This window comes from Musa acuminata, chromosome BXJ3-5 (genome assembly GCF_036884655.1).
Source record: "Musa acuminata AAA Group cultivar baxijiao chromosome BXJ3-5, Cavendish_Baxijiao_AAA, whole genome shotgun sequence".
Classification (NCBI taxonomy): domain Eukaryota; kingdom Viridiplantae; phylum Streptophyta; class Magnoliopsida; order Zingiberales; family Musaceae; genus Musa; species Musa acuminata.
Window position 1 is genome coordinate 39,173,796 of NC_088353.1, and position 21,291 is coordinate 39,195,086.

General features: G+C 34.3%; 1 protein-coding gene across 2 annotated transcripts; it reads left to right on the plus strand.

Moving 5' to 3' along the window:
• The first annotated feature begins 5,497 nt into the window (after window positions 1-5,497).
• LOC135638812 (probable ethylene response sensor 1) lies at window positions 5,498-17,526 on the plus strand. 2 transcript variants are annotated; one of them, XM_065152248.1, is made up of 7 exons: window positions 5,498-5,655; window positions 7,849-8,798; window positions 12,359-12,727; window positions 12,860-13,126; window positions 13,620-13,747; window positions 14,290-14,347; window positions 17,037-17,166. In XM_065152248.1, exons 2-6 carry the CDS (start codon window positions 7,893-7,895, stop codon window positions 14,315-14,317), a joined length of 1,698 nt encoding a protein of 565 aa, XP_065008320.1. In that variant the 5' UTR covers window positions 5,498-5,655; window positions 7,849-7,892; the 3' UTR covers window positions 14,318-14,347; window positions 17,037-17,166. The 2 variants fall into 2 exon arrangements, with proteins under 2 accessions (XP_065008320.1, XP_065008319.1); XM_065152247.1 differs by lacking the exon at window positions 14,290-14,347 and having other exon boundaries at window positions 17,037-17,526.
• The last annotated feature ends 3,765 nt before the right edge of the window (window positions 17,527-21,291 follow it).

A 21,291-nucleotide genomic window follows, 5' to 3' on the forward strand; every position in this document is an offset into this window, starting at 1 on the left:
TAATATCACTGATGATAACAAACAAAATATCATCCATATATAATACTAATATAATAAACTTACTATCTTTAGAGAGATATATATATATATATATATATATATATATATATATATATTAATTAGTAGTATTTTTTAAAATTTAAAAAATAATGATATAATGAAATTTTATATACCATTGTCTAAATGCTTGTTTAAGGCTATAAATAAATTTAAGTTTGCAAGCCTAACTTTTCTTTTCCTTCTTTTGAATCCTTTGGATTTTCTAAGTCTAGATTCTCATTTAGAAATATTATTTTTATATCCATTTGAGATAGCATAAGATCATAATAAGCTATTAATATATGATAATCATCAATGAGTCAGAAATTAGAAGAAAAGATCCCATTATAATCATACCTTTTTTTTAAGAAATTTTTTTAACTAATAAATTTGACTTAATATCATTCAATTTATCTTAAAGACATATTTACAATCGACTCTTTTATAATTTCTAGACAACTCAATGAGTTTTCATATATCATTTTAATAGATCGATTTCAACTCTTCTTACATTATAACATTTTTCAGAATTACCACTTTCAATAGCTTATGAAAATAATAAAGGGTGTTTTTTTATTTCTTATGTCATAATCTGATTCATTTTTCATAATTACTATTTTCCATGGCTTGTCAAAATGATAAAGGGTTTTTTTAATTTCTTATGTCATAATCTAATTTTTATATATATACTGAACATTAGAAATGATATGTTTTCTTTTCCTTTGAGATCTCATCAAAACTATTTGTTATAGTTATTCTACAGGATCATTAATAATGACATCAACATCATGTGAGAGTTTATTAGTATTATTTTATTGTTCATCCTTATCAATTCACTCAATGATTTGAGGAACAACATCTTGAATAATAAATAATAAAAGAGCATCAACCTGTATTTTCTCTATATCAAAATTAATCTTTTGAGATTTTTTACTCATACTAATTTTGTTATTTTCTAAAAATTTTACTTTATTGTATTCTATTATCCTCGAACTATAATTAGGATAATAAAATCTATCCCTTAGATTTTTCTAGATAACCAATAAAATATCTAGAAATAGTTTTTAGATTTAATTTTTTTTCATATGGATTAAAGACACTTATCTGACAACTATAAACATGTTAATATTTCAAACTGAGTTTTCTACCGATCCATAACTCAAATAGAGTTAATTAAATTGACTTACTAGGAATCCTATTCAAGATACATATAATCGTTCTAAGAGCTTCACCCCATATCGACTCCAGTACAAAGTATTAACTCATCATGCTTATAATCTTATCCATAAGAATACAATTATATTTTTCAACGATGTTATTCACATCTAGTAATAGTAAGACAAACTGAACATAAATACTTCAATTTTCTAGGAATCTAATAAAAGGGCCAAGATTCTAACCCGACTCATTATAAAATTCACCACTCCTATTATATCTGATGATTTTAACTTTACAATTTAATTGTTTTGTAACTTCATTTATATAAATCTCAAGAGTGTCAACAACTTGTGACTTTTTATGTATTAAATACATATAATCATTTCTTGACAACTCATTTATAAATATAATGAAATATCCCTCTCCATTAAAATAAAAAAATATGAAGTGGTCTACAAATAATAATATAAATAATCTTAAGAAATTATTTACTTATTATTATAATTTTCTTTATGTGCTTAGTTTACTACTTTTTTTAATGTAATTTATGCAAAAAAAAAGTAAAGTATAAATCTTCCAAAGTATTATCCTTCATTAATCTTTCAATTTTTTTCTTGAAGATGTCTCAAACATATATGACACAAGAGAGAAGATTTCTCATTTAAACTATATTTCAAGGGAACATTTGATAGTAGAGTCGCTAATATCATTGCAAACTCTAGATTCAAATTAATGTGGCTCTCATTTTAGTGTCATTGGGAGTCCAATTGATGCTACGTGATGGTAGTTTCACTACCAAAGAAGACGAAGATCAAAGCACCACTTGTGGACCCTAATGATCCTAGCAAGACCTCTCTACACCCCGAACCAACAGGGTAGTTGGTCAAGGTCCTTGTCAACAAAGCCCTACCCAACTAGGTTGTCAAGGTTGGAGCTATGCTCCCCTAGGAAATATGCATCCAGCTAATTGACTTCCTCGAGAAGAACGTCAACGTCTTTGCCTGGTCACCAAAAGACATGTCATACATCGACTTAGAAGTCGCACATCACCACTTGAATATCCTCCCCGAGACTCCTCCCCGAGACTCGTCCCCGAGACTCGACCAGTGAAATAGAGGTCCCACAAGTTTGCTATTAACCACTAGCAAGCAATTCATGACGAAATGGAAAAGCTGTCAGAAGCATAGTTCATTTCTGAAGTTCGTTATCTCGAATGGTTGTCCAATGTTATGTTGGTAAATAAAGCTAATGGAAGTTGGAGGATATGTGTTGACTACACCGATCTCAACCAAACCTGTCCTAAGGACAACTACCCTCTCCTGCACCTTGGGGACACCACCTCGAGGCATAAGCTCCTCACCTTCATGGATGCCTTTTAAGGTTACAATCAGATAAGGATGACCCCTCGAGATTGGGAGCACACCTCCTTCATTATCGACTGAGGCATATATTGCTATGAGGTCATACCCTTCGGATTAAAGAACGTGAGGGCAACCTACCAAAGAGTGATTAAACAAAATGTTTAAGAACTAGATTGGAGGGAACATGGATGACATGATTGTTAAATCAAAATATTAGACACATATATGGCAGATCTAGCAGAGACATTCCAAACCCTGAAGAAGTTCAGCATGCACCTGAATCCTTCTAAGTGCGCCTTCAGAGTCAGGTTAGGGAGGTTCCTCAGCTTCATCACTCACTAGAGGGGAATAGATGCTAACCCCAAGAAGTGTCCATGCTATATCCGAGATGCAACCACCTTGGTCTATGAAAGAAGTGCAACGGCCTACCGGGCGACTAGCGACGCTAAGTTGGTTCTTATCTCGGATGAGCAACAAATGTCTCCCCTTCTTTTAAGTATTAAAGAACCCAAAGGACTTCATTTGGACCAAGGAGTGCCAAGGAGCCTTCGAAGAATTGAAGTGCCACCTCACCCGACTACCATAGCTCACTTCAGCCACCTCGGGTGAGACATTGAGCCACCAACCAAGTCATCAACTCGGTGCTATTGCGAGAAGACTCGGGAGCACAATGGCCTATCTACTACACCGGCCACATGCTGAATGGGCCCAATGAGTGTTATCCCCCCATTAAGAAGCTGGCACTCGCACTAGTGTTAGTAGTAAGGAAGCTACACCCATACTTACAAGCACACCCGATATGGATAGTCATTGACCAACCATTATGATAAGTCCTCTCGAGGTTCAATGTCTCGGGGCATATGCAAAAGTAGTCAGTAGAGCTTAGAGAATTTGACATTCAGTATGTCTCGAGGACTACCATCAAGGCCCAGGTACTGACGGATTTTATATTGGAGTTAGCATCCTCTCCCGAAGCAGAACGAGGAGAGCATGCCATCCTAACCTAGACCTTATTCATTGATGGTTTAGCCACTTCAGAAAAAGACATCTTTTGGGGCTTACTATCCCTGAAAGGGCAAAATCGTATAGGTACGCTCAAAGTAGATAATTTCTCATGGGCCTATCAGATTACACCAATAATGATCAAATATTGAGTTATCAATTATTTTACTTAATGTCCAAATGTTGATTTATCAATTATTTTACTTAACATGTCCAAGATCCAGTTTATAGACTTCTCGAGGGATAGGAAGCAGAAAAAAATAAATATAAGGATTGATCCAGTTTACGTCAACAACCTCCTGTCGATGCTTGATTGGGTGGTATTCTTAATGAGTTTTTCTAGATAGCCAATAACCTGCAACTATCACTACATTTCTTTGGAGGTGAAAGCTCCACAAGTGTGATCTAAATTTAGCATTTGACTTATTTAACCAATTCATCTATTTGCATCTGATTGTTGAAATGACTGCCTATTCGGATTGGCTAAAAATCAAAGAAGAATGCAATCAAAATGTGTGACCTTAAAATGTGACTCCCTAAACAATCCTGCAACCAAGTTGGAAGGATGATTATACTTAAAATGGTTTCTTTAAAATTGTTGTAGCACTTGATGGGAATTTATGGTGTAGGAGTACATGAAAGCCTGATAGTTATTAGCTAGATAGCTAGCTCTTTTTTGCTTGACTGGTCATGCATTTCCCCTTCTTTTTTGCTTCATTCAAATGATAATGAACGTCTGAATGTTTTAGAGTTCTGTCTGCTAAAGTAGTTGGTGATATGTACACTCACATCTACGTGTGGTGCCTGGATATCATCTTTAATGTCATTTGTGACATCCTGCAACCTAGTTGAGGCAGATTCAATGCAAAATTTAGCTGAGTTATGCTCTCTCTTTGGAATTGTAAGCTTAATTTCATCCATGAATTACCATGTCAATGCCTCAAACTCTGCGAATCAAATCCTCGTCGTCTTTTCTCGTCTTGCATGAGGGCACATCATCATGCTGTTACCTTTACCTTTACCTGGAAATACTATAGTGTACCTCAACTGCACTCTGCATACCAAGGGAACTCAGAGGCCATCCTGATTTAGCACTACAGCATTGACATGTTGAGTAGATCCAGAGGGTGCAGACAGTGAAGAAAGAAATGAAAGAGGAGCTTCATAGGTGTGACTACCTTTCCGACGACCAAGCTCAGGAGAAAATAATTGCTGCTATAAAAGAAACAACTGATGAAGAAAGTGCACTGCTAAAAGCAGCACAAGACCTGAAAGCTGATTCCAAGGATCCCTCCGAGCTTCTCCAGCTTGACACTCCACGTAGGATCATGCACTTTGTTGAGGAAGTCATACATGATGAGTTGACCGTCGGTATCTATGGAACTCCCAGATTGTCGAGAATAGAGAGTCAAAATGTCTGATTACTAATGCTCAGCTGATGCGTTGTTTTTTCTACTTTCTACTGCATTGCATTATTGTTGCTGTTGTTGCAGGCATGCATTTTTATTTTATGACTGTAATTTATTTATTTTCTCATGATGAAATTAAAAAAAAAAAGAAAAAGGAGAAAATTAAGATATACCCACGAAGCTAACCGTATCGCACTTCCCGCCATGCCATCTTATCTGTTAGTTAGTATGACGACACCGACGTTGGTGGAAACAGCCGTTCGAACACCCAACATCGAAAAAAGACGAAACAATTATGAACACGTGTCTTCCTTGTCACGCCGGCTTGCGTCGGACCATGCGTCATAACGCAGGACCGCCGAGTCCCTTGATCCGCTCCAACTCCCGCCCATAACTAGAAACTGCCACTTCCCACATCACAGCCGTCCAATTGCTCATTTTAGGGGTTGTCCGACCGCCATTTGAAATATGAACGGTTTGATCAAGGCGCAACGATTCGAAGGGTTCCCGGACCCGATCCCTTTGGCTTTCCCATAAAGTAGAGGATGCGGGAAAGCGATAAGCCCAGGTTCTCTGTTTCTCCAACTAGAGTACTTACTGTGGACTGGAGACGACGACGACGGAGGAGGCGGTGCTGTGGAGAATCCTTGATTTGAGCTTCTTCTCCCCTTTTGGTTAGGTCTAAGGTGCGATTTCTCTTCGCCGAATGATTTTGATCCAGTTTACTTCCTTCTTCAGTTCATTTTCCGACCGTCGGTGGTGGTTCGGTGGACCAAAGACTCGGTTTTGATGCCCCTTTGCGCTCTAGATCTCGATTTTTCATTTTGTTCGGTTTTGATAGTTTGTGTTGTTGGGAACGTGTTCACAAATTCGAAATTTGAAGGGGTGTTAGTGCTGATGAGTTCTAGGGCTTGGTGCAGTATGCTTCCGATTTCTTTATGATTGAGTTCGAGATGGTGGATCGATAGGGTTGGAATTGATCTGCGACAGCATTCATGAGTTGAGGTTATTGATGTGGCTGCTTGACTAAAACTTCATTGTGTGTGCCACGATGCTTGGCGGAGGCACCATGAGCTAGACTTGTATAGAGATTGCATTGAACTTATCTGTGATAATTGGCTTGCAATAATATGAAGCTTGATGGGGTTAGATGTACTATACTATACTTTATTTGGACATTACTACCCTTCCACATGCATTGGTTCTGGATGAATTTGTGCCTGAGATAGAAGGTAAGTTTCCTTGGTGCACATCCACTTATTAGGCCTGTCGAGTACTAACCATCAAGAAGCTTTATGATCATTAAAGTCCATGCATCAATTAAACAAGCTGGATTAAGGTTCGTCTAGTCTAAAAATATAAGTACACTCCCATAATTTTAACAAAGACTATGCCATTATCACTGAGCTAACATGTAGGCTACACATCCGTTGTATAAGCTTGAAGATTTTGAAACCTCCTTTGGGCTTTAAATAGGATCACATAAGTCCAATAGTTACTATGAGGATTGTGAGAATTACATAAACTTAAGTGTTGGACTATCAATTCCTGATAGCATGAACTTAAGATTGGGCTAATAAAGACAACATGAATGTTTGTTATTATGACTAAATTTTTGTTTATTATGACTAATGAATATTTGTTATTTGACTATTCAATTGTTAAATTAAGACTCCTGAGTTCTTAAAGTCTAAGGGTCCCGGGAGGTTGGCCCTATCCCCAATAATATGGCTACCTACCTTAAGAACTCAGTTGATTCATTTGTTATTTATGGCATCACAAGTCTAAGGGTCCCAGGAGGTTGGGCCCTATCCCCAATAATATGGCTAACTACCTTAAGAACTCAGTTGATTCATTTGTTATTTATGGCATCACAAATCTAAGGGTCCTAGGAGGTTGGGCCCTATCCCCATTAATATGGCTAACTACCGTAAGAACTCAGTTGATTCATTTGTTATTTATGGCATCACCTATAAGTCTTCCATGGATAGGGTCAAATTGATAGTTCAAACACCTAAGGCAAAGCAATCCAAGTTTGTGCATGAGGAAGTGGAAAAGTATTTCCTTGTAGAATCACATGTGCATAACTATAAGATGTCAAAAACCTAAGGGGATTGCCTCAAGATTGGATTATTTCTTGGCTATGCAGTGGACTTGGACCTTGTTAATGCAATTGTCAATGAAGAAATAAAGGCCTTCTATTGCCTTTGGCCTTGAACTAAATTCATTTTGTTTTTTTATTTGTGTTCCGGATGGTAACAGGTCCTGTATCACTGTGTCTCATACCAGTAAGTTGTCGGACTGATAAATACCACTCACACCATGGCGGTATTGCAAACCTTGCTAGAGAGAGATCATAATACGTCAGTGGTTGAGATATGCATAGTGCAAATGCAATATGTGACTGGTTATGCATATTACACTTACTGTTCATTTTAAAACATGTGAAGTAGTACAAATTTATGTATAGGGAAAAAAATCAAGTATAATAATTGATAGCCTGTTAAAATTTGACTTATGAGCTAACCTGTGAAAATTTTGACTTTGTAGACTAGTTCTCCCATATCATTCTTTAGCTGCTTAGGGCAATAAGATATCGTTGTAAACTAAGATAAAAGAACAAATCATGCATGGCTCCCATCTAACTCCCTCATTGTAGTTGAGCACTTTCTAGTAAGTATCCATATGTTTCTTTTTTGTTTATCGCTTACAATGTAGTACTTCTAGTTTTATTTATATATTTGTTCTTGAGGTTAGTTCTTGACATAATTGCGGCTGTAAAAATATTTCCTTGCCAGTTTGACATCTGCCAATAAAATGTGAATGTTCTATTAAGTCTTTATCCATGATGACTGCTGACCAGATATTTTCCTTTCTAGGAATGTAAGAGAGAATATTCTGCTGTTCTGTGATTGTTAAGAGGATGGATGGCTGTGACTGCATTGAGCCACAATGGCCTGCTGATGAGCTTCTTATAAAATATCAGTACATATCGGACTTTTTCATCGCCCTTGCTTATTTCTCCATTCCTCTTGAGCTCATTTATTTTGTAAAGAAGTCTTCCTTCTTTCCTTATAGATGGGTTTTGATACAATTTGGTGCATTTATTGTTCTTTGTGGAGCAACCCATTTGATCAACCTGTGGACCTTTGCCCTGCATTCAAAAACTCTTGCCATTGTTATGACTGTTGCTAAAGTTTCAACTGCTGTAGTATCCTGTGCAACAGCTTTAATGCTCGTTCATATCATTCCTGATTTATTAAGTGTGAAAACGAGGGAGCTATTTCTGAAGAATAAAGCTGAAGAGCTTGACAGGGAGATGGGCCTGATACGGACACAGGAAGAAACTGGAAGGCATGTTCGAATGCTTACTCATGAAATAAGAAGCACACTTGATAGAGATACAGTACTAAAGACGACTCTTGTTGAGCTTGGGAGAACCTTGGATTTGAAGGACTGTATGTTATGGATGCCATCACATAGTGGTACATCACTTCAGCTTTCCCATACCCTGCACCACCAAATTCCTACTGGTTCCGCTGTGCCAATTAATCTTCCTGTGGTCAACCAAATTTTCAGTAGTAATCATGCAATGATAATTCCACATACTTGTCGATTAGCAAGGATATGGCCTTTATCAGTAAGACATGTGCCACCAGAAGTTGCTGCAGTGAGAGTTCCCCTATTACATCTTTCAAATTTTCAAATGAGTGATTGGTCAGAACTTTCTACAAAAAGCTATGCGGTAATGGTTTTAATTCTCCCGTCAGATAGTGCGAGAAAGTGGCATGTTCATGAATTAGAGCTTGTTGAGGTGGTTGCTGATCAGGTAGTTACTCCTAAGTCTTCAGTGTTCATCCCTAATGTTGTTAGTATTAGCATTATATTGTTTGGTAGTGTTTGTGTTATAATGATAACCTGGCTTTTTGCTTTTTAAAATTTTGCCACTGCTTTCTATTTTCTTCAATATAACAAAAGTATTTAACTATTTATGTAGTTTTAAGATTATCCTTAGCAAGTTATTTTATTTTTTCATGTTTAATTATTTTTTTTGTTTCCCCGTCTTTACGTGCCATGCACATCAGGTTGTGTAGTGAGGTATTTTATATTAGTTTTCCTACTTGCCCGTGAAAATTTTGAAAAGTTTCTGATTCTTGAATTATTATCTAATTAGCCCTAAATCTAATCATTAAAATGTCTATTAATTTCTGCATGTATCTTAATTTGCAAACAAGTTTCTAATTCAACATATTTCCATTCAGAGTTTACCTACAATTCCCTTTTTCTATCTCCAAACTGATGCTCCATTCATAGTTACCTACCAGCATGTGCTTCTTCTTTGCATTTCCCCTTTCTCCCTTCTTTACCGTAGTCAAAGTTGATATGATGTCATTTAGATATGAATCTTAAAAAATGTTGCATTTGGTTTATACTTGTGGCATTATGAATGTGCATTTTGTTGTCAGTCAGGAGAAAATATCCTAAATTTCTCATTTGCAATTCTCAGCACTGTTATTTCTTATGTACATGCACGTGATCTTCAATACATCTCTTGATGAAATTAGTTTACAAGTGTTCCATTGTATTTTCTACAATTAAATAATCTTTTTCAGAGTGCCGTAGCTGTAGAGGACTACCTTTTAGGTCTTGGTTGGTTTTGTTGTTCCTTGGGTTAACCACAGGTATGCTCCCCATGGATCTTTTCTCTTGAAGTTTCTTCTTTCAAGTTTGGTAAAGTTCTAAATAGCTGATCCTAGATTGGATGAGCTGGAACAAGATAAGCATGATAGATAAAATCATAAATATAAAGGAGCCTTATAATTGTCATTGTTATAGGTTACCTTGCCTCATGTTATCTGGATAGAAATCTAGTTTCAACTTCAAGCCCTGTATGGTATGGGGATTTTAGAACCTAGTATTTCTCCAAAATTATAAGTAAGGGGTACAATTTTTTTTTAAACTAATGATAAAAATTTGTGTTTAGTTGGAAGGTTTCAACCATGGAACGTACTGAGTGAATATTTCTGAATTCTAGGATCAGTAAATTTGATGGGTACTCTTGGAGCTTGAGTCTTAAGAGGTGCAATTTTGGACTTTAAAGGATATCTTACCTAAATTACTGATGTTGAAAGGGTGGAATTCAGTGAATGCTATTTCTAGTGTAGGATTTTGAGGGTAAAAACTTCTAGGTGGGATTTTAAGGGTGTTTGGCTAAAATCTTTGGATTTCATAATTCATAGGATATGCCCATGAAATTTCTAAACCAAATTAAGCCCTACAGGCTAACATCTGAGTTATATTTGCTTTCATAAACTGTTCAAACGAATAAATCCTCAAGAGCATTCTCATTTAATGTTAAGGTTTATGGTTGAGAAGTCGCATGACAATTACTTTAAAATTATGCAATGAACTTTCTTTTTGTACTTTTGCTGAATAGAAGTTGCAAACAATAGTCTTAGTTACTGGTGATGGATAATAGTCCAATATTATTCAAACTATATAGTATATGTATACTAGTTTAATGTTTATGTAAGATGATAACACAACAGATTTAGGAAGTTCTTTTTTTCCTTCTCTGCTCCTCTTCTTCCTTTTTCTTCATTCTCCTCTACCGCTTCCTCTTCTTCCTTCTTTTTGCTGCTCCTCCATCGCTTCCTCTTCTTCCTCCTTTTTCTCCATCACCTCCTTCCTCCTCTTTCTTTTTCGTCCTCCTCCTCGTCCACTGTGCCTTCCTCTTCTCCTTCTTTGCCTCGAAACATGAGGTACGTACTGACTGGCGTACCACGTGTCTAAAGATCCAGAGAACCATGACTTTAGCAGGTAAAGACCTGTTATTTAGTTATGATGGATCTATGTTGTTTTTGGTAATTTCCTTTGTAATATTCTTTCAAAAGAACTTGCAAGCTTACAAATTCCCAGCCACAATTTACTTTTGTTGCATGCTAAAAAGTAGGTGATTTATCTTCTGAATTCCCTCCTATTGCAAATTTTAAGTTTGATTTTTCATGATGGCCTTTCATAGTCATTGAAACCATCCAGCCTTTGACAGCTAATATCATGTAAATATAAAGTTCCGTAAGCTGAGAAGGGATCATGGAAGGGCTCAGTACATTGTTCGGTGTTGGCTTTTAACCTAATATGAACCATTAGTCAAGGTTTTAAAACTGTTAATCCCAATCCAATCTGCTAATTGGGATGCGAACCGGCTATAGTTGACATGAAATATTGTCAATTTGGAGCATCCGATTTTTGATGGTGCATGCCTGGGATAAGAAAGAAGAGGAAGGGAAGGAAAGGAAGAAAGGAGAGGGAGAAAGTGAGGAGGTACCTTTGCTGCTGCTTTTTTTACAGCTAGGGTGAGAATGCACCCCTCTCCTTATGCCAAGCTCCTTTTCGCTGATGCAGATGGATCTCCATTTGTATTCGCTTTACAAAAATTTCTCAAATCCAATATGTGCAGGCAATAAATTGCATGATAACAACCTCACCTATCAACACCATGGGTGGTTTGTGAGAGATTAACATAGGATGGGAAATTTTTTGGAGAGGGATATGTGCATGTAAACTATAAAATATAATTGGCAAGATATATAAAGTATAATTTTAAAATATATTTTTAACATGAAATATGCATGAATATTAAAAAAATCTGTTATTTGTAATATATTTATATTTTTTATATGCTAAAATTTATTTCAGTTTCTTTATGTAGTAGTTTTTTTAAGAATTTTAATTCAATAGTGTTCATTATGTATTTGTTTTTGACTTTTTGTAACTTTGATTTGGTTTTCATGTTTTTTAAATTTTAAATTCAGACCTGATGTCCAATTTGTGTCCATCTGAATGCTTACTGTCAGATCCAGCCATCAGATTCAATCTAATCAATCTTGAAGTTAAGTGATCCTCAGCTTGATTTAAGATTTTTAAATGAGCCTGGCACAAGTAAAATATGTTCCAGATTCTCTTAAACATTCAAAGAGAAATCCTTCTTGATTTATTCATGCACATGACTATGATACTTCGCTGCCTTATGAATATTGGTTTTAGTGACATTTTTATCTTAATTGATAGTCTCATAGGATTAAAAGCTACAGGGAGATATGATTTCTCTTTTGCTAATCCAGAGGCATTAACTTTTGAACTTATTAAACTTCCTCCATAGATTTATTGATTTTCTCAAGTTTGATATGTTTTTTTTTCCATGCAAGTTCCTGGTATTGTCATTCATTTTTGCCATAACTTCAGCTCTAGCAATTGCTACAATGTTTTGAAATGCCAACTGTCAGAATAAATTTTGTCATTCTTTTCTCAAATATTTGCATTGTATGTGATTTAAGTTCCTAGCGTATACTTCCTAAACTCTCATATGCATTAATACCCTCTGTTCAGGTAGCAGTTGCACTTTCACACGCAGCTATATTAGCAGAGTCTATGAGGGCACGTGATCTTCTAACGGAACAAAATGTAGCCCTATATTTAGCACGACAGGAGGCAGAATTGGCAATTCGTGCTCGCAATGATTTTCTAGCTGTCATGAACCATGAAATGCGAAATCCATTGCATGCAATTATTACTCTTTCTTCCCTGCTTCTGGAGACTGAACTAAGCCCTGAACAGCGATCGATGGTTGAGACTGTCTTGAAAAGTAGCAGCCTTCTGGCAACTCTAATCAATGATATTTTAGATCTTTCCAGGTTGGAGGATGGAAGCCTTGAGCTAGAAATTGGAGATTTTAATCTTCATTCTGTCTTCAGAGAAGTATGTTGAATTTTCCCACTTTCCTGTGTGTGTGTGTGTGCATGCATGTCCTTGTTTGTATGTTTGTATCATCTGAGATATGTTTTACTTTGTCATTATATTTCTTGATAGAAGATTTTTGTTGAATTGTAGGTTATGGACTTTGTAAAGCCAATTGCAGCTGTCAAGAAACTACAAGTGTCATTGATGTTGTCACCTGACCTGCCATTGTGTGCCATTGGAGATGAAAAACGGCTTATGCAAATTATGTTGAATGTTGCTGCTAATGCCGTTAGGTTTACAAAGGAAGGGGACATTTCACTTACTGCTTCTGTTGCCAGGACAGATTATTTAAGGGATTTTAGAGCTCTTGACTTTTATCCAGTTGCTAGTGATGGACACTTCTACTTGAGAGTTCAGGTTTTGGGAATATACCATACTTGATTAACCTGTATCATTTTGATTATCTCATCATAGATCTGTTTAATATAAAACGGTGCAATGCAGTTGTATGAGATTTGGTAGCAGAAAAGAAGTAGGAAAATAAGGGAGGTCCTGAATTTCCAAATCCTGGATGTAGGGTTAATTGTATTCACTGTCAGTAGCACATCCTAAAAGTCTGTGACAGACTGATTAGCTTTTTATTAGCTTAAAAGTTTAAGAGCTCTGATATTCTTCTTTGCACCACTTTTCTTCACCAGGGTCGCTCATAGGAGTGACTGGTAGTCATGGCAATTAGAATTCTGAGATCATAAGCTCTTTGCTATCAATTGGATGTGCATCAATGTTGTAGTGGACACAAATTGTTCTAGGAACAGTTTTGTAGTTGGAGGACTGCATTATCTCATCTCATGTTTTTAGATATCTTTTGACAATTGTCAGTCATAATATGTTTAGTTCTTTACTCTTTCAGATCAAAGATACTGGTTGTGGAATTAGCTATCAAGATTTACCAAATCTCTTCACCAAATTTTCACAGAGCCAAAATGTATCAAGTCAAGGATACAGTGGCAATGGCCTTGGGCTGGCCATTTGTGAGAGGTACAACCATATAGTATGACATGGTTTTTCTTTTTGCCTCAGAAGCTTGTCTTTAATGTTTAGTTTTTCTTAATTTACATTGAATCATGAAGACTAATATATTAGTCTTTGCATATGAAACCTTGCAAGCATCCTTTTGCATATGTTTCCTTTTGAAGTATCAAATTACACTAATTCCTCAGCTTAGAAATCATGGACCAATTCCCTGCTCTTTGTTTTTGCCTAACAATGTAGAAAACAACGATTCAATTGATCATATCCAGCTGTCCAAGCACTGGGACTCGGTCATATAAGTCGTTACTGATTGTTATTCAAAATTTTATTATTATTTGTGATATGGGATGGTGCAGGTTGGTGTTCAAATTTATTTATTTTTCATGTAGATAGAATGGCACAAGCTAAGGTGAAAGTGGCTCAGATAAAATCTATTCAAATATAATTTTGTATCTGAGTGGAGCTGAATATGACTTATCATAAATACATATTTGTTGTATATCCATATCTGTATTCAAGTTTGACTATCCATTGTCTTCTGAATGCAGATCCAGATATGGGTCGTTGTATCTGTAGGTACATATCTAAAAATTAACTGAAGTAGAGGTATCACTTAACAAAAGTTTTTATGTTTAGTATATTCTCCTTTTCTCATGTCATCATTTCATATTTGGTATAATGCTTTCTTACCTAAGAGATACAATCAAATACAGTTGAGTCATTATAGTGTCAGTAATTATTTTTTTATGATATTTTTGGTTCATATAACATTTATCTATACCTGCCTTATATCTGATTTAAGTTTGGAAAAAAAAAAAGAACCACCCAGTTCACAAAGCTCTTCATATGTTTGAAGTTTGAGGAGTGCTGAATGAAACTCACTTATGCAAGCGAAATTTTTTTTTTCCAGGACAGTTTTATTGGCTATTAGTGTATATTAGGTTTAATCCAATCTGAATCCATGTCCATTGTATATTAGGTTCAAACAAACATTGTTTGGAATTTAGCATTTGCTAATAACCATTGTATCTGTTGATTAGAAGTGGATGTCGAAATGTGTTCTCCAATTTCCAATCTGTTTTCTTTACATGGTGCTAGCTCATTTGTCATCCACGTAATGACAATTGATGATATATTGATAGGAGTCATCTACCTGATTTGTCATCCACTTGGAACCTGTGGACTACTATGGCCCCAACCAGAAATTGCATTTATTGGCATGTATCATCACAACATGTGGATGCCATGTAAGCACCTCGTGGTTGTCATTTGGGTATAAACTCATCAAGCTTTTGATGTGTCTACGATCCATAGTGTCTATGTGGATTGCCTCGCTATTAGGGATCTACATAGATGACATACGATCTAAATTAAACTAGATGGTGTTAGATGATAGGCTAGTGTGTGCAATGGAATAATATACATGTGGATATATGTGAAACTTTAGATCATAAGTGCCAAATGACAAAAGCATAGGAGTGAAGGTGGAATTTTCCTTGATAAAAAGCTGTATGGGATCTTTTTCTTCTTTGTATATTTTTTTTTTCATTAATGGATCAATACATAAATAACTTGTATGTTTAATCTTCCTGGAACAAAACCACACTAATATTCTACTTTTCACATATATTAGGCTTCATTTGATCATCCTCTTGCAAAGTCTGATACTTTTGTGGAACTTGGATGTATTCCCCAAACTATGCCACTCCATGCATCATATTCACTTTCTCTCCAGTCCTAGCTCTTTCATCCCATCTCCTAGTGATTAAAATTACTTGGATCATTAAAAATCAAACATCTAGTTGGTAGTTCTGTGACGCTTCCAGATATCTTAGTATGAGTGCAACAAATCATGTTTGGTCTGCATATTGAATCAGCAGTTAACATAGAAGACAAGGTTTCAATACCTGTACAGTGCTAGATCATGGCCGTAGCTGAAAATTTTACAACTGATATTTCCAGTATAAATAACTCAAATAGCATATAGATCTGTGGTAAAAGACAAAGGCTGGCATCTTTTTTGTTCTTGGGAAGATGCCTTACCACGGCAATAGACCTAGTACTTATTACCCATATATACTAGAGACATCAGAGAAAGATCCTCATTTGAGAAGAAAATTTTGAAATATCCATGTCTTGTTGGGACACCATTGGTCAATATGGTATATTTAAGATGATTTATTGTTCATGCACAATAAAATACAGTTAAGATTCCAAAACCATTCGACAATCAAATTGCATCACTGAACTATAATGAGGGTTTTGTTCTAAGGTTTGGGAATGATATTCAGACCCATTTATCAAAGATTTAGGGATCAATGTTTCATTCAAAGAAAGATTTTGGTGCATATTGGATCCACTTACCAAAATTTGGTAAGAGATTAAAATTTTATCCAATAAATTTTTCACCTAAAACATTGTTCATTCTAGTAGTAGTGTATCAGTCGCATAGGTTGAGATTTGGTAAGGGATCAAAATCTCATCTGATATATTTGTATCTAAAAGATTGATCTGGTGGTAGTCTATCAGACTCACTTATCAAAGATTGAGGGCTTAAAACCTCATTGAATATATCTTTACACTTCAACATCAGTCTGATGGGGTCTACCAAATCCACTTATTACCAAAGGTCGAGAGTTTAAGTTATCATCTGATATATTTTTATATTATAAACATTGGTTTTGTGATGATGTACCATATTCATTTAGCAAAGGTTGAAAGAGGATGCTAGCTAACTTATTTGGTTAAGATTTTCATAGTAAGGTGTAAGGATCAAATATCAAACTCACCTTTTATCATTTGAAAGAAAAAGGAAAAAACAATAGAATAGCATAATTATGGGCTTAACTAAGAGAGAAAAGAAAATATAGATGACATAGACATAACGAAGCTATACTATGACATGCACTTCCAGTCCACGGTAGCAAAATCATCATGCTATTAAAATGTTAAGGTCCACAGCTACTGGGTAAGTACCTCTTTTAACTTTTTCCCTTGTGTTAGTTAAAGTTGAGGACAATAGCAGAGTGGGCATGTTGCTGAAGATTAGAAGTCAAACAAAGGTTAAAATATCAGGTGATGGACCATGATGGTAAGTAAAATTATGCAAGCAAAACAAGCTTTGGAGGTCGTTGATGTGATTTGTTGCTTGTACAAAAGAGTATTATGATGATTGCCTATCTACATTATGCATTATTGATCTTTAACTGTACATGTTTGTGAAACAAGTCTATTTGTCAATAGTAGTGTTACATTACATTATTCTCCACTTCGCTGATTACTTCTTGTCCATCAGGTATGTCAGTCTCATGCAAGGTCACATATGGGTCGAAAGCGATGGCATTGGAAAAGGTTGTACAGCCACATTTGTAGTGAGACTTAGATTGTGCGAAAATCCAGATGGATCTCAGCAGAAAATTTTGCCTCTGCCTTGGAAGAAGCAGAGACAAAAGTTTTCTAGCTCAAGAGGAATGCCAACAGATCCCGGAGGGCTTATTAGATTGAAGACTCGGTATCAGAAGAGTGTATAGATGCTATGGGTTACCTTAGCAGCATGTAACTATTCCCATATCTGTACCAGAAATTTTATTGTGATCAAGGAGAAAGAGCTCTCAGTCAGCATGTATTGTTGGAGAGATTATGTACATCGAGATTGTATTCCTAAATAGCATTCTTGCTGCGTCCAACCCGCATGCCTTGTGATATCTGTAGCTTATGCGCTCAATATGTTATTCACTCCAAAGTTTTGTCTACTAATAATATTTTGATTATAGTTCTTTAGTTAATTTTCTGTTCATTATTTCTACTTATTCACTCTCTCTCTCTCTCTCTCTCTCTCTCTCCCCCCTGTGAAATCCATGCTCATGGTTGGCGTTAGCTTTTAGACTCTGAGCAAGAAAGTTAAATTCAAGATTCATATGAATATGAAGACATTAGCTTGTAGAAATTGATCAGACCATTGTATTGTCTTGTGTGAATCTCACCAATGGAATGTCATATTATATATATATATATATATATATATATATATATATATATATATATATATATATATATATGCCACTTTATTTTGAAGAAATTTTTTTACAGAGCTATATCGCCCATGTACCGAATAAGGGATTGGTATGTGGATTACCTTCTATTAAGCAGTATCATTAGATGTATCAAACGGTATTCTTTACAGAGCTATATCGTCATGTATCAAATAAGGGATTGGTATGTGGATTACCTTCTATTAAGCAGTATCGTTAGATGTATCAGACGGTAACAATCGAATTGTTACCTACCGATCAATGACGATCAGATTTTGATCATTATTGATCAAGGGCGTTCTATTTGAACAATAGGAAATGATTTTTAAATATTTTCCTCCCTTTATTTCAACTTATTTCATTCTCTCGATCTCTTTATTCTCTTAAACTCGTTTTTACTCACATTCTCACCTTTTTCACTCTTATAAACTCAACGAAATTAGATTAAGTTTGCAAGCCTAATTTGAAAATATTAAAAAAAAAAGAATATTATAGTCAAATGGTATGTATTCTCTTTTTAGATTTATATTGATTTATGAGATAATTAAGCCTATTCTATGTGGTTAATGACCAAATGTCTAATATAATATTTGATATATTTTTTATGTTAGAATATTATTAATTATGAAGTAATTAAAGCTTTTAATATTATGATTTGTGTGTTTAATGCTGATTTTTTAAATTAGACAGTCAAATCTTTGTATTTCATGCATATTAAGGTGATTTATATATTTGCATTTGTATAATAAGTTTAATTGTATTTTAATTAAATTGTATAATACTATAATTAATAGTTTTAATGATGATTTAATCAAAATTTAATTAATATTGGGTCAATTCGATATCCTTAATATTTATTAGGGTGTTTGACATGTTGATAATAGTGAAAAAGAATTAATTAGAGATTAATTAACTATGTTAATATTATGATTAGTGTATTTAATTATGATAATATCAAATTTTAATAAATATCTTTAATGCCTATTAGAATGTTTGATATATCTATAATGTTGAAAGAGGAATAATTAAAGAGTAATTAAGTATATTAATGATGTGGTTAGTATATTTAATAATAATTTCATCATAATTTGACCTATATTAGATCAAAATTATGTAATTAATGCTTCTTACCGTATTTGACAAGTATTTGACATATTTATAGTAGTAAAATAAAACTACTTACAATTTAACCAAGTTTTTTACTATTATAATTAGTATATTTAATGAGACTAAATCAATTGTACATATTTAATATGGAATATGTTAATTGGCATGTTTATAGTGACAAAGTATGGTTCATTACTATAATTGCACTTTGTTATTTTAAATTAAAGCTAATCATAGCTTACTTATTTAATTCAATTTTGGTATAAACATGACAGAAAGGAACGCTCGTGCTAAAAAGATAAATGAGAACTATCATTATTGATACATCGACAAAGGTTATCCACCTTTTGCACAATGTAAGAAGGTTCTCATATGTAAATCATTTCAAGGTAAGTTATAATAAGGGAAGATATAATAAAAAAGAAGATAAAAAGTTGAGGAAGAATATATAGAATTACGTAGGAACCGATTTATGACAAATATAAGGGTCGTGAGGATGAAATTGATCCGGATCTCGAAGCTAGTATTAATGCATCATTGGAGTATCAATACATGTACGCTGAAGCAATGAGACATTGATGACCTGAATCACAATGAGAGCATGGTGATGATAGTAGGCCTGTGCCATAAGGAATCCAAAGGTCGACTAATGTGAGACAACCAATTGCCCCTCTTTTGTTAAGTCAAATTGATAGCATAAGGTAGGGTAGAATCTATGATTTTATAATAGTACTCGGTAGGAGGTCAACACTAGATATTATTAATATTGATCTGTAAACCTATCCTTTATAAATTACGAAGCAAATATGAATTGACAATGCATATACAAAAGAAAAGAATCAAGATATTGGGAAGACAATTGCTAAATGGTTTAACTTCCATATTATTCCAACAAATACAATCCAAGATCCATATTATAAGAGTATGGTCTCCTTTATTCAAAATTTTAGCATGAGGATCTAACCTCCAATACCAAAGGAGATCCATGGTATATATTTAGATGATGAGGTAGTAGAGCTGAAGGATTAGATCAAGTACTTCAAGAGGTAGTGGGACGAATATGGGATGACATTGACGTATGATAGTTGGACTGGATCGATAAGAATAAGTATCATCAATTTTCTTATTTATTTCAATAGACAAATGATTTTTCATAAGTTAGCTAATGTTTTTTATAAGATTTAAGATGTAAACTATATTGAAAACATAATAGACATCGTAGTAGAGGAGATCGAACCATAGTATATCATTTATATAATCGAACCATAGTATATCTAATTTTAAGAAGGTCGATTTACAATTAATGAACAAAAGGAAAACATTATTTTAGACTTCGTATGCAGCTTATTGCATAGATCTAATACTAAAGGATGTTGGTAAGCTATCATCAATCAATAAGTGTGTAGCTAGAGCATAATTAATCACAAAGTTTATATATAATCATTTGATACACTCTTTAATGTAAAAGTATATAAATTATGAGATATTCAAACTTGGAGTCACTTGGTTGGCTACAAATTTCATTACCTTAAGGTCAATACAACAAAAGAGGTAAGGTCTCAAGGCAATGGTCACCTCACAGGAATGGTCCGATTCTAAGTATTCGAGATCTAGTGATAGAAAAAAGTTGAAAAAGACTATATTTTTCTTCTAGATTTTAGGATACAATGAATGAAATTATAACACGAGTGGAACCACTTTACGTTGTCCTCTATAAGATCAATATGGACAAGTATTCTCAAATGATTTATCTTAGACATATGTTGATTAAAGCAGAAGTCAAGAAATCATTCAAAGATGCTGTTAGTGCCGAGTAATACTTACAGATCATCGATCACAGTATTAAAGTTCATATGGATCTAGATATCTATAATATAGATAAATTTATATTCAATATAGTTTAATTTATATTTTTTTTAATATTTATAATTCTTACTAATAAAATCATTTATCTTGTAGTGTATTATCTAAACTCAATCATTCAATTTTGGTATATTCTTGGAATACAATTGACTCTTGTCAAATACTGCGAATCTAGTCGATACTATTATAGAGGGTTGATTATTTCAAAAAATAATTAGTTTATTCTCTGACATTATAGTTGTATCATGTTGTTATAATTTGGATGTTGATGAAGAATAGTTATACACATGTTAGTTATAAACTATATTTAATAATTATTTACTATGCTAATAAAGTCCTATTTATATCCTTTTGTAATTGAGTGGTGGCTATAATTTGGAGGGGACACATCAAATTTAATTTGTTAATGTTCATATTGATTCACGTAAATGCTTACAATAGTCTATTATATAGATAATTGGATAAATTCGTATATGTCTACTATAATATATGACCAAGATTGTGGTATGTCGAACTAAGATAAGAAGTTAAAGGAAACAAAGATTAATC